Source organism: Crocuta crocuta, unplaced genomic scaffold (assembly GCF_008692635.1).
Source record: "Crocuta crocuta isolate KB4526 unplaced genomic scaffold, BGI_CrCroc_1.0 scaffold650, whole genome shotgun sequence".
Classification (NCBI taxonomy): Eukaryota; Metazoa; Chordata; class Mammalia; order Carnivora; family Hyaenidae; genus Crocuta; species Crocuta crocuta.
In genome coordinates, this window is record NW_027532882.1 from 161820 (window position 1) to 176464 (window position 14645).

General features: G+C 46.7%; 1 protein-coding gene across 4 annotated transcripts in view; it reads right to left on the reverse strand.

Annotated features, from left to right (window-relative positions):
* HNRNPM (heterogeneous nuclear ribonucleoprotein M) overlaps positions 1–14645 on the reverse strand; it is a 39791-nt gene that overhangs the window by 2288 nt on the left and 22858 nt on the right. For 2 of the 4 annotated variants that reach the window (XM_077745673.1, XM_077745672.1), the window contains 5 exons: positions 11848–11949; positions 10531–10575; positions 10002–10079; positions 3300–3353; positions 525–1327 (listed from right to left, as the gene is read on the reverse strand). In XM_077745673.1, the coding sequence (XP_077601799.1) occupies positions 525–1327; positions 3300–3353; positions 10002–10079; positions 10531–10575; positions 11848–11949 (1082 nt within the window). The remainder of the gene's footprint in view (positions 1–524; positions 1328–3299; positions 3354–10001; positions 10080–10530; positions 10576–11847; positions 11950–14645) is intronic. The other 2 variants (XM_077745670.1, XM_077745671.1) reach the window with 2 other exon arrangements.

The following is a 14645-nucleotide window of genomic DNA, read 5'->3' on the forward strand; positions in this document are numbered from 1 at the left end:
GGGGACGACAACACTTTTCTTGTTACACCAAGAAACCAGCTGCCCTTCAAACTGAGATGATCAGCAGAGAACAAAACAAGCCTGCCTGGAATGAGGTTCTAAACCAACACACCAAGTACACCCCCTTGCTCAACGTGCAGAGAATGCGGTCGCCTACGGTGAGCTGCCCACAGACCACTCGACAGCAGCGCAAGGTGGTCAATCTGGTAGAAAGAGATCAGATACAGCCCTTTACCCCTGGGTCTGCTGTGCTCAGGTACAGTCGCTCTTCAAGCCAAGGGAATCAAGAAGCTAGGGTTCCAGAGCTCACGGTCGCTTCCACCTAGCAGTCCGAGAAGCCCCGGCGCGTGCTGCACACGTATCGCATGCTCTCACGTTCTCTCCTTATCCTACCAGCACCACACTGGGGGGCTTTCTGTGCTGCTCCTGCGCTCCCCTACTAGGAACACCACCTCCAGCTTAGACCTGTCCCCCTCCTCCCTCTGTGCATACCACCAGCAAGTATGGGCTGAAGGGCCACTTACATTTCTCACAAATATCTGGCAGGCCTTCCTGGCCACCCCGGGAGCGTGGCCTCCAGCTCCGCCAAAGGAACCTGCGAAGCTTCCTCCAAAGTTGCCACGCTCCATCTCGATGGCGCGGTCAAAGCTGGCACCGCCACCGCCACCCATGGCTAGGCCCATGCGCTCAATGCCAGCGCCTAGGGCTGGACCCATGGCAGGACCCATGCGCTCCAGGCTGTTGGCGCCCATGCGCTCCAGGCCCATGCGCTCGAGACTGTTGGCGCCCATTCGCTCCAGGCCCATGCGCTCCAGGTTGTTGGCGCCCATGCGCTCCAGGCCGGTGGCCATGCGATCCATCACGGGGCCCATGCGCTCCAGGCCAGCCCCCATGCCTGCGGGCACCATGCGCTCCATGCTCAGGCCCATGCGCTCGATGGCAGGGCCCATACGCTCCACACCAGAGCCCATGCGCTCAATGGTCTGGCCCACGCGGTCGATGGGCGCGGCCATGCGCTCGAGGCCAAAGCCCATGCCGGCACCCATGCGCTCCACTCCAGAGCCGATGCGTTCCATGGTCTGGCCCATGCGCTCGATGCTGGAGGCCATGTGGTCGAGGCCCAGCGGGCCCATACGCTCGATGCCGGAGCCCATGCGCTCGACTGAGCCCATGCGGTCCATGACCAGGCCCATGCGCTCGATTTCGGAGCCCACGCGATCCATGCCATGGCCCAGGCCTGCGCCCATGCGCTCCATGCCGGCACCCCCAATGCGGTCAATGCCAGGGCCCATCCTCTCGATCCCAGGGACACTGCCTCCACCTCCACCTGAAACAGGGACACAAAACACAGGCAAATATCAGCGACTTGCACACTATGTGAGCACCATGCCAGAAAGATGACCAGGGTACAGGGACCTAGGCACTTCACAAGCTCAGTCACAGTTCAGAAATTAAGTCCCACAACAATTTATCATTAGACATCTCTCAAATGTCGACAATTGCTAAGGCAGCATAGTGAGGACACCATTCTTCCTATTTCTGTGCCACAGCTGAAATTTCCATTATACAATTTTAGAAGGGGAAAAAATCTACCCAGGAGGCCTTGTGTCAACAATGTTCTCCATGTTACTTTGGAAGTTCTAGAACTTGTAAACTAGTTCTGTAAGCTGTAGGTGTCAATTTCAGACTCTGAGGTCTTCCCACCACCAGACACTGAGAAATGCTCTAAAGGGAGGAACCTCCAAAACTCCACACTCAGTCAGTGCAACGTGTTTACTTGGATCTTACGGGACAATTCACATCCCTCACAACCTGAGCCTCTCCCAGTCTGTCCTCCTCCCAGATGCACTGTCGGTGGCCAGTCTGGCTGCATTTCCTTAGCACCGCTAGGCACAAAGCAGCCAGTATACAGCCAGGTAATTACGAAGAGATAAAGAAAACGAACACTAATATAGATCCTCTATGTCCAGACAGCCACTTCCAGGGAACCTTAGTCTGTGGGGAAAACCACTGCACGACTCGTGTGTAACTACTCTGCTGGCTTTGAAGAAGAGAGGTCGATGGCACCGCAGAGTGGACTCTAGACGAGGCCTACGACCGTTCTCAGCGCCATGGTTCAGCTGGACACGTGGCGGCAGGTCAGCAGTGCACTGACCCAGCGACGGCTGGTAACTCTGGACAAGGAGGGTGTGGCTCCCCCACCAAGGCCCCTGCCCACCACTTTTCCACATGTGGAGCCTAAGGATCTCTCTCACTTCACCACCACCACCACCACCTGCCTCTGATCAAGGGCAGCTAAGCCCACAGCCAGCCCACTGCTGATCCAAGCAGCCCAGGGCAAGATGTAAATTCAAGAGGAAACTCCAAGTTTCTAGAAGTGAGTCTCTAATGAACGGAGTGACCTCACACATCACTCCACTTCTCTGCCCATTTCCTTAATTGAATAACCGCACACCATTTGGCAAAATATAAACACAATTAAGAATATTGATTTCCAAAGCAGAAATTAAGCTACTTATTAAAAAAAGAAATAGAAACGGTAGGCAGCATGCTCAAGAATACCAGAAATCAGGCTGACCCCCCGATGCCAACAGTAGCAGAGAACTAGGAAAAAACGGTGCCCACATGGAGTTCTAGAATCAGCACACCACAGAAATAACCAGCAAGTGGAGTTACCAAGGAAATGGCAAGACACTCAGAGCCATGGGCGGGGGAAATCAAGCTGAAAAAGTACATTTAGTTTTAAGTACCCATTAAAAAAAAAGCGTATTAATGGAAGTATATGTTCCAAAATCTTTACAATATTCATCACAGGGCAGTGAAATTGCAGAGATCTACTTTCTTTATAATTTTCTGAATCTTTAGGAGTACATATAAATACTTCAGTAAGTATTTATTAGGTATGGAAGTAGTATACTTTATACTTTTATAATTAAGTATTTAGTTTTAGGAATTTATAATTTTATAGTATTTAAAACAAAGCTCCCCAATCACGCAGACATTTATAATGGCAATGGCTAATGCTTATATAGCACTTAGTAGGTACTCTTTTCTATGCATTAATTCATTTACTCTGCACAACAACCCTATGAGGTAGGTACCATTATATTTCCATTTTATAGTACAGAAAACAGAGAGGTTCAGTAACTTGCCAAATGTCACACAGCTAGGAAGAGACAGAGCTGGTTCCCGCCCAGGCAGTCTATTTTAGAGCCCATGTTTTCACTACTACACTCTACTATCCCCGTTAATAACAGCCTATTCTAAAAATCAAAACATCAAAACTAAGCGTTTCCTACCTCCTCCCTGCTTTGCAATGATCTCTCCTCTCTTCAGGGCATTACTTAGGATTTCTAAGGAAATCAGGAAGAAAAAAAAATTAGCCAAATTTCTCTATGGTAACAGAAATTTGTTTATTACAGATTCCAGAATAAGAATATTACTAATTTAAAAATAAAACAAGGGAAAGGGAAAGGGGTTAAGAAATACACACACAGAGACAAGACTATTTAGACAAGACTATTTTACTGGAAAACTGTTAAAGAGTCCTTGCTGATGGGTCATGATATTAGGATCCCATGTAGCTCCAGAGTCTGAGGCCCAGTTGGCAACACCACCTGGGAATGCGTCCAGCAGAGCTAAGTGAGAACTAGTGTGCGCCAGTGAACTGAACTGAGAAAGTCAGAGCAAGAATGAGGCCAGCAGCAGTCTTCTAAAGTGGTCCAGACCCTCCGTACTCACACTGACGCCTGCACTCATCCTCCCAGATCCAATGCACGTCTCACGGTTATCCTTCAGAGCACACTCAAGCTGTGGTTACTTACACTCACTGCCGAAGCCCTGAAAAGCAGCAACACCTGACGCAGCACTGAAGTGTGACCTCCTTAACAGGCTGTGTAGACTGAGGCAAGCTGAGTCCACCAGCCCCGACCAGAAGGAACTGCTGTGATGGTTGACAGGCAATGCTTCAGGAAAATAAAAACTCAACACATCCAAAACTCATCCAACACCTTGTCCAAAGGAGAAAACACTGTTGCTTGCCTGCCAACAATTCACCTGAGTCTCTTCAAAGTTTGTCTGCACATATCATTTTAGGACCATGACCACAGAGATTAACCCTAAGCCCACAGGTGTTTCTGCTGCTGCCTGCTAAAGGAAGGACATGAGGAAGCAAACGAAGAAACAACACACCTCCAGCCTGCAAGCACGTACAGGGCTCACTCACTCTTCCTTGACCCCTGTGATCCTGCTCAGACCAGCCTAGGTTCACTTTCCGAAAATGGCACTTAGACCAAACTATTCCTGTAAAAGTGTCACTATCAGCCCACCACTGATTTAAATAGAAAGGAAAAACTCTTTCATGGGCAAAGACCTCCCTGCTCCAATTATGAACTTGAATCTGTTCTCTCCAGCCTGGGTAGACCTTCACCTCCAAGCCTCTGCACCAGCGCGCTCTTCATCTGCCAGCAGACCCTCCACCTACGCTGAACTGACACCTAGCCCCTCCAGCTTTAACTACATCTCCTGCACGGTCTTCCTGTATTCCTGCTTGGATCCCATGTTCTCTGAGCAGAACACCTCTATTAACCATCAAGGGCAGTGCTTTTTCAAATCTTAACACAGAGAGAAAATGATCACCTTTGTGTGATGCTCACATGGCTGCCGAGGGCCAAGGAATCCACGTTTCCTTTCCACTGGCTCCCTCACTAGGCCTCTTCCACGGAGGGGCCTCTGCTGCTAATGCCCTGAGCCACTGAGCATCGTCTCCGCAGCTGTACCACCTCCTTCAAGATCAACCACCACATCCCTATATTCCTGTACCATCAAGTACAATGGCCTGCAGAAACCAGGGCAAATACCGCCTTCATAGGAGAGAAAGGACAATGAATGGGGAGGCAGTACAGAAAATACCACCAAAATGATTCTACTTTCAAGTGGAGGAAAAAAAAAAATCAAGAAGTGAATATAAAAAACAAAACAAAAAATCCAGGCCAACTAGCCGGAAAACCCAACTTAAACTTATTTGGCACAAAGACCCTTTTACTAAATTGGGTCTGATCACAAGGAGCACCAGAAATTCCAGAACAAAGCCCTTTGCTCCTGCCCGAGTCGCTTTGGGAGGCCTCAGGGCAGAGAGACAAGCTAGTCTCAATCAGAGAAGATGAGCAGCAGGAGACAGCAAGGCCGACAGACATTTCTAGTCAGGTCAGGACAGGAAGAATTCCCCGCTGCCATGAGAAAGACTGGCCTCACCACACCCAGCTCTTGCAGCACTGCATGGGGAGCCAGGGCTGCCCGCCTCGTCGTGGAGGGGAGGGGCACCACCGAATGGCAGAGGATTAAAGGCTCAGGGCAGGAAAAAGTGCCTCTGGGAGCAAAGCCATCTTGTTCTTCTCACCCTCAGGACCCACAGATCCCGTCATTCGCAGCCAAGTGACAGTAAGTTTTTAAAATGTGTTTTAAAATACCTGGCCATCCCAGGACACAAAAGCAAAGCCAATCATGGACAGTAAAAAAGTTTCAACTGACCTAATCACATACAGATTATGAATTCATCCCCCAAATTCTAAACTTTCAAATAATCTAGAATGAAGTTATAGACAGTCATATCAAGCGTACAAGAATAAATAAATCTTCACTACCTGCCTGGAAAGACACAAGAAAAGTCCTTCCAGCACCCGACCACGTGGGGAGGGAAAAAGAGAAACAGAAGTCTGTCTCCCCAAACTCAGAGGAGAGGGAAACAGCTTCTAATTGCGTTCTCCATGAAAACAAGGAACTCACACAAAGAAGATGGGAGTCCCAGAGATAATCCACAGAAGAATCCAGTCTCACTGATGAACTGAATGGTGACTCTTTCTAGGGCCTCATAAATTCTAAGATACAGCTCATATAAACAAGACATAAAGGAGCTTAAAATCACCTAACTCAGCGGGTCCCCTAAAGACAGGCTGAGCCCTCTGAGGTGGTCACCTAGCAGCCTCATGTGAAGCATATCGATGCTCTCAAAAACAAACTTAAGAACGCAGAAATGGACAATCTCTTTGTGCCATACTAATGGCAGACAGATTCTCAGAAATATCTAAACTCAAAACAGCGGGGAGGGGAGAGACACCCCGGACAAGGAAGGAAACTGCTTTGCAAGGCAACCAGAACTGAAATGAGCGTCTCCGCACTTGGGCCCAATGCCCCAGGCCTTCCCGTGCCGGAACATTACTCCAGGTCCCTGAGGCCTCTGGTAAAGGTGCCGGCAATCACAGCACGCCGTCCGCTAACTGGAACACCAGAGCGCCCTGGACAAGGGGACTCCCGTCCCCTCAGCAGGGCCTCTGAGGCCTCGACAGTGCTAGAGACACGGTGCTGTGTAAATGCAACAGTTTAAAACTCCCACAGCAAGCAAACACCTATGCCCACGCAGCCATCTGAAAAGACTAAAGAAAATTGGTGCTACTGATACCAATAAAGAATTCAAGGACCAAAAGTTTTTATCTAAGTCCAGAAAACAATGTTTTAAAAGATGATGGAAAGACAGCTGACTCTGCCTGAGAAAGACCCTCTGACCTGAGAGTGAGCCCCGCTCACCTGGGGCCTTCTTAGCCATGCCTCTGCCAAGGGGCTCTCCAAAGCTTCTAGACACTCCCATCTTGTTTCTGGCAAAGTCTCTCTCAAGTCTTCCACCCCAGCCACACTCCATCTCTGGGTAAGAAACTATTACCCTAGGCCTTTCCAAGAACACCGTTGTGCTTCAGACGGGAGTAAAACAAACGGCAGGCACACAGCAGCTAGCACCAAGTCAGCGCGCTTACTTTTTTTACAAGAAACTATCATTCAGCCCTTATCCCTTAAAAAACTCACTTCACCTCAAGTCAAGTCCCTGAGAACGACCTACCTTCAGTCCACCAAGGACTAATTGCTGACTTTCATTACAGCTGCACAGTGGCTACAACCAGCCACTACAGCAATTGGCTAAGCGCACGCCGTGTCACAGGCAGCCAGCGGCTGCAGGCGCTCGGTGCCTTCCCAAGTGCCCTGTCCTGCCCAGGGCTTTCCACATGCCAGCAGTTCACGGAAGATTCAAATGACTTAGTAACTTGACCAAGGTCATGCACCTGCTAGAGGAGGAGGCAAAGGCTGGAACCTAAACCCAACGCAAAACCCCAAGTTCTACTAACACAAGCACCTCCAAGTAGAATCCAGAAACAGCCCTTCAGCAGAACATGCCTTCTCTAAGAACAACTGGGGTGGTCTCCTGTACACAAGGGCGCTGGTACCTTCGTTACCTTCTCCTGTAACAGCAGGAGTTCTGTTTTTGCAATGCCTTTAAGAAAACAAAACAACAACAAAAAACCAAAGGTCTTGGGGCCCCTGGTGGCTCAGTCAGTTAAGCATCCGACTCCGGGTTTCAGCTCAGGTCATGATCCCACAGTTAGTGGGATTGAGCCCTGCATCCAGCTCTGTGCTGACAGCATGGAGACTGCTTGGGGTTTTCTCTTCCTTTCTCTCGCTCTCTCAAATGTTAAAAAAATTAAAAATGAGTAATAAAAAATAAAAAAGGACGACTTAGCTTCTACGGGGAAGGCCTTGCCACAGCTGTCACCTGCTTGAGAAAGCCTTTGATGATCCCATCACTGGCTACTTCTTTCCTCAAAAACAAGACTTAAAAGTGTGTATCACACTGTGTCTCCTTCCCATACTGAGAGGGCCTTGAAAATCTAGTTAATTCATCTTGCTCCTTAAAAAATCAGGCAAATAGATGCTAAATAATGATTGCCTTCAATTGTACAACTGCAAAAAAACGGTTATATGCCGCTCAAGCCCCTATACTTTCAATGAAGTAAACAAGTCTCCTGAAGACGTAGCACCATGAATTAGAAAATGCCGCACAGCGTAGCACTGGTAGACTTGCTAGTCACAGCGTGAATTGACCCAACTGAATGTCACAGGTTGAGGGCATGCCATCTGCTGGAAATGTTAACTAACTTGTGTAAGCCTGAATGTGGCAGGCAGAGCAGAAATCCCAGAGCGGCACCAGAACAGACTGAAGAAGGTGGCACCCTGCCCCCTCGAGATCAGGAAGTCTAGTGCAGGCATTTAACTCGGCAATGGCCTCAGAAGTCCTCTTCCCAAAAAAAGAACTTATCTTTCCAACTGTCAACGGGCTGTGCCCTCCTGTGAATTCCAATGTAGTCCCCCAAAAATGAGAGTGTTTTCATTGTCAAATATGCATCAAATCATTGTTTGGTATTTGATTTTTTAATCTGTAATTCCTAAACATCCATTCTATTAGGACTTGACCTCTACTGATTAGAAATCAGAATCTCAGGACCAGTCTGATATCAGCACCTGTGACAATAACAGATGCATTATAGTCCCCAATTAAATATTAAATTCAAAACATCTTTATCATTTTCCCCATGATTAAGTTGACTGCACTCAAATCTCAGAACACAGCTCAAGTGGAAGGAAGTCCCTGTCCTCTGCTATAGAGGATGACACGTCACGGAAGGACTACTGAGTACCTGTATCTGAGAACATCTAAGAACACTGCATCCGAACACCTCCTCCACTGTGAATGAGAATGAGCACTTTGAACCCTTTGATCATCAGGCTCAGAACCGTGACTGCTGCATTCCACCTGTCCTGTCACCAAGGACTTTGCCCACACAGTTTAGCATAGCCCCAGCTCATTTCTGTCTGCTTCTAAATCACACCACTCCTCGGAACAACCCCATCTCCTTCCTGATGGATCATCTGTTTTGAGCAAACACCTTACCAAACCGGACTCCTCCAACTCTTTATTAAACTTCCTACACACACATTATAAACCACAGGCTGGCTTGAAAGCACATCAGGAACACAGGCCTTTGTCCCTTCATTCCTACTCCTGTAAGGACTTCCATCTTTTTTACCATCATCTAGAACAAGGTAACCCCATGAAGAAGGGCAGTTTATTCATGAGAAATACCTTTCTTTCTAGCTGGATAGTTAAGGTCTAACCTGTAAGACTCACAGTTGCTCTAATTCAATCTTCACATTAAATGATACTGCCAGTCAGGAAAGAAACATTTACATGCAGATCTTCAAGGGCCTTCCCCAGGGAAGCTTAAGTGTATAAGGGAAGCATCCTCCTCACAGGTGGGGCTAAGAGTCAACCAACCCCTAGAGAATTTGAGAGACAGACCGTGGGTTTCTCAAGGCACACTCCGCAGCCCCACTGAGGAGGGGCTGATGCCCATGCTGAAGGCAGCTCTGAAGGGCAGGATCACAGTGTGATTAAGAGCCAGGCTCTGGAGCCAGACGGCCGGGATCCATCTCCCAACATTACTAGCCATGTGACCTTAGGCAAGTCACTCTCTGGGCCTCAGTTTCTGATGAAATGGTGATAAACGTACCTACAAATCATGTGGTTCTTGCAAGGACTAAACAAAACATCCTGTTATTATGATAATTAAGATCACTGAATTTCTGTTAAGGGGATGGAAGGGCTCTAAGATTTGGAGTAACCAAAATTCTCACTATGTAAATGCTAAACTAAATCAATGTCTCTGCTCACAATTCCAAGTTACCAGAGCAGATGCTCAAGAACTGATGTAGTCCAGCACTCCAGGAGAGAGGAACTTGATCAAAAACTCCAAAGAAACTAAAACCAATCCCTCACACTTGAAGATGATTTTAAAGTGTGCAAAACGTAACCACAGATGTTTCTACAGGGATGCTGCTAGTGCTGGAGGCAATAAAAAAAACTTTAAATTTTAGTGGGCAATTATTGGGGAGGTTCAGAACACAGTTTAGTGACTAAGGGGATTAACACTTACCTACTAGAAAGTCTAGCTTCTGAAACATAAACTTGCGATTTTAAATAGGGCAATTCAAAGACATCTGACTCAGTAAGACAGGTGGAAAGGGCAAATCATTCATTAAAAACAGGCGTGCTGCCTCGAGGTCACCCAAGAGCCAACAGCCAGCAGAGGGCAGGGATAAGCAAGGAATCTGAGTCTTACCATTTATTCTGCCCATGTTCATCCCAGAGCCAAATCGACCCATGTTTTCCATACCGCCACCAAAAGGTCCCTCCATGCCTGCAAGAGATATCCACATTTGAGCACCATCCCAACGAGAGCGCTTGCACTCATCAGGAAAAGAAAGATGTTTTCACAAGTTCCACCTCGGGCATTTTCTGCCAGGGACTTCCTTACCAAGTGTAAGGACTTTGGGGGGAAAAATGCTAGTAGTGCCCTTGCCTAAAAATCACCAACTTCAAATAGCTAATCTGATCCACCCCCTCAACAGATAAGTAAAAAGAGGCCCCAAGAGATGGAGTGATTTGCCCAAGGTCACAGAGCTAGTTAGTGAGAAAGCCAGAACCAAAAGCCAAGATACCCACTAGGAAAGACTGACAGGTAAAATTAATTTCTAGGCTCAAACTTTTAGGAAACCAAAAGTGAGAATTCATGCAAGGTTTAAGGAAAAAGGTGAAAGAAAACCATACCTAAAAGTGATTACGTTTGTACTTCATTTTAAATCTCTTACCTCCCATTTTATTTATTCCAAATCCTATGCCTTCCATTCCCATTCCTTAAAAAGAAAAAGTCAATGCAAACTAAAATTATGTCAAAGCAGTAAATAACGTTTGAACTTAAAAAACACAGGAAATTCCAAACCAGCAAATGAACATAAAATATCCGATTATGAATATATTTTAATTGTCAAGAAAAAGGGGGAAAGGAGTTCTACCACCTCCCCTGTCACACTCACATTCCAAGAGACTAAGTCTCTAACAAAATAATAACCATGTGACTCAATATTCTGTAGGGCCCACGTGCAGTTTTAATAACCAAATCAGACCATTTTAAATGTGATGTACAATTACCAGGTACAAACTGGGGAGCACTTTCTTAGAAGCTTATTTTAGGGAACCTAAGTAGGCTTAAAAATCCCTTTTAAAAATAAAATTCTCCAAATAAAAAGCAGTTCCCAAAAACACTGCGTCTTCCCTCCGTGTCACCCCAGACTTTCTTCTCAGGTGTCAATCAGGGAAGTGGCCGTCAGACTGAAAGGGCCACTGGAGGTGATGGCCGAGGGCGCAGAGGCCAGGCCAGAGGTTACTCCAGGAGGGAGACAAGGGACATGCAGAACTAACAAAAGCAGAGTGAAGGGGCATCCAGGCTGCCATTCAAAGGATTTCAAGAAAAACAGCCGTTAAGTCTGTGGCCATAAAAATGAAACTGTTCTTAATAGTATATAAGCACCTCGTGGCACAGAACCAAAATGCTGAACAGCAAGGTTTAAAGTATATTCTCCACAAACCTTTTATTCATTAGCCATTTATCTTCTGGAACAAAGAAGAGAACACTCAAGAGAACACCATGTCTCTGTGGCCTGTGACAGCTATGCTGTCACGCAACGAGGCCCTCCATGCCTTTTGTATCCACCAATGCCCCTGCCTCTAAACGCCCTGTCACCACCAGCCAATAGCCCCAGGGTGTCTGGGTAACAGACTGCGGCAGTGCTGTAGTCCCATGGTCAGATCTACAGTCTGTCACTAACTGATAGTGTGACCTTGAGCAAGACCAACTCTCTGGCCTGCCTCCTTTTATCAAATAGCATATCTCAGCTCAGAAGGTCATGCAAGGATAAAATGCAAAAGCATAACAATTTTAGAAAAAAGGATTCATTAAAAACACAAAATACTGCTTTTATCAAAATGAACCAGAGAGGAGTAAGGAGGAAATTTTGCCCGAATTAAACCTTTATTCCATGCGCAAGCACTCAATGACCATTCATCTCAATAATTCGAGTAACTAACTTCCCCAGAAATCTCCAATCAAAGCACACTGTAGTTCTCACCTGCGGGTCCGAGGTTTCCCATGCCAATGCCTTTATTCAGGTGATTGGCATCAATTGGCTGTCCTCCTGGGCCTAACCCCATGCCAATACCACCAAGTCCGTCTGAAAGGAAAAGAGAAAAGTCCGAAATGTAGATTCTGCTTACTTAGAAACCATGACCTTCCAAGGCAAAGAGTCTTTGTTTATAGTGTCGTAAATGTCACACTCCATTCCAACCCACCCACCTCCAAGAGCAAACCCAGGGCCTAATTCATAATTCAACACTGCTACATTTGGCAGCTATTCCTTTCAAGGCCTAACTTTTCAATTATAGATTGGAGTTTGTGATATGTATAAAACAAGGGCAACTGAAAATTATAGAGAATTATGAACAGCTCAAATGTAAGAATCACATACACTTATTCGTTTCCCTAAATCTCAAATTGAGAAATGTTTGATTAAAACAGGCAATTAAGGGGGTGCCTGGCTCAGTCGGTCCAACTTCAGATCAGGTCATGATCTCAGGGTTTTGGGGTTCAAGCCCCAAATAAGGCTCTCTGCTGTCAGCATGGACCCCGCTTCGGATCCTCTGCCCACCCCCACCCCCGGCTCTGTCCTCCCCCTCACGTTCTCTCTCAAAAATAAGCATTTTTTAAATTAAAAAGGAGAGACACCTGGGTGGCTCAGTCGGTTAAGCATCCAACTCTTGGTTTCAGCTCAGGTCTGCATCTCGTGTTTTATGGATTCAAGCCCCACATCGGGCTCCGTGCTGACAGTGCAGAGCCTACTTGGGATTCTCTCCCTCCCTCTCTGGCCCTCCCTTGCTTGTTCACACACCCTCTCTCTCTCTCTCTCTCTGAATAAACTTAAATAAACAAATAAATAAGGCAGTTAAGGACATGGGTGACCAGCAAGCACAAATACGCCCCATCACCACCTCACTATCTGGAGCCCAAAAGACTTTTCCCAAGAAAAAACAATGCTATAAACCAGTCAATTAACACACTGGGCATATACTATTCTCTGACTTTACAGGCAGTTTTGGCAACAATGAAACTAGTGTTATCTTCCTCCCTGAAAACCTACTAACTTGTGGATCAATCAATACCCAGCCCATCTTCAACTCCCTGCCCCAAAAACAAGCAGGGATGTTAAGAATACATACTGGTCTCAAACTAGCAAACGAGATCAGGCAGTGCAGGACACCTACGATGCTCTGAGCGACCTTGGTCTAAGGCTTATGCCAAGATCAGGTGAGATATTTTTAAATGGTAACCAAGTTCATTAAAAAAAGGAAAAAAAAAAAGAATAATTTAAAAAGAACCCTGATACCACTTCCCAAATATTTAATATGTTTAATGGACTTGTGTTTTTAAATTGCATAGAAACAGCAGTGAGAGGTCACCAAGGTTACTTATTCCCTAAGGCTCTGAAGTTTGAAGTCCATCCTCTGAAATGGGCTGGGAGACCAAAAGCCATGGATAATGACCTCCCTGGGGCCCAGGGTGTGCCAGCCATGGCTCCCTAACCGCCCTCGGCTCACCTCCTCCAGGCACAGAAGTAAGAGCCATCGCCCTGATTCTGGGTGATCATGGCAAGTGACTACATTGATTAGGGTAAGGATATGTGGCACTTCTCTAAAAACTATTCATTTCCAACAGATAAGCCAACTATTCTTGAAGCTACTGACCTCCCCTCAAAACCTAACTCATTTACGCTTCCATAATGTTAAACCACAAAGGCACTCATGTTAGTGTTCTGGTCTAGGATCTCATTCAATCCAGTCTGACACTGGGCCTCAGGCTTGAGTCCCCACTCCAGATCAGAGGCACTCCCTGGCCCTCCAGACAGACAACCCAACTGCCTCACCTGGTAAGAAGTTCTCCCAACACAGGACAAGCAAGCCCCTCCCCTCCCATCGCCATCTCACTCCCAAGGTTCGTAGGGACTCCCCGGCTCTTCTTGCTGCTAGAGGCCTTCACTCTCACTGCTGTCTGAGCTCAGGCTCCACACAGCCCTGTGGACCTGTCAGAAAAAGTGCCTAAGGCTTCACTAATATGCACCACTTCCATCTCTGAGGTGACTGGTCACCTAGTCTTCCCTGCCACGGCACAGACTTCCACCTGGATGCTTCACATGACCCCATATAAAACTATGGATTGTTGTGCTTCACAAACTGTAAGATGCCCCCCTTCAAAGTGTACACAGTTCAGTGATTTTTGGCACATACAACTATCACCACAATCTAATTCATCACCCCAAAAACAACTCTCCAAAGGCAACCACTAGTCTACTTTCTGTACGTGGATTTGCCTTTTCTGGACATTTCCTACAGATGGAATCAAGGTTCATGCACGCCGTGGCAGGCATCAGTACTTGGTTCCCTTTTAGGTCTGAGTAACACTCCATCATGTAAATCTACCACTTCTCTATCCATTTATCAACTGAAATCCCGCTGCTAGGACACACGCATGAGTGTTTGTGTGGTTTTCAGCTCTCTGGAGATAGCGAAGAATGAAACGCTGGGCTATACGGTGCTAATGAATCTCTTCTTATCCCAAGTGCAACCCGGGATCTGGTTCTTCCTTCCACAGGATACTTTCAAAACACTCACCCACACCCTCTAGGATGTAGTCTGCCTCCTCACCACAAAGTAACCCTAACAACACTTCCTTCCTAAGTTGTGAATCTGTTTATTTTTCATCCTGAAAAGTCTACAGGGGGGAAAAAATACCACAAAATCCTTTTTGAACCTTTTCCTCAAGAATGATCAAGAGAACTACAGAATCACATGGCACAAGCTCAAGGGTAAGTGTCAC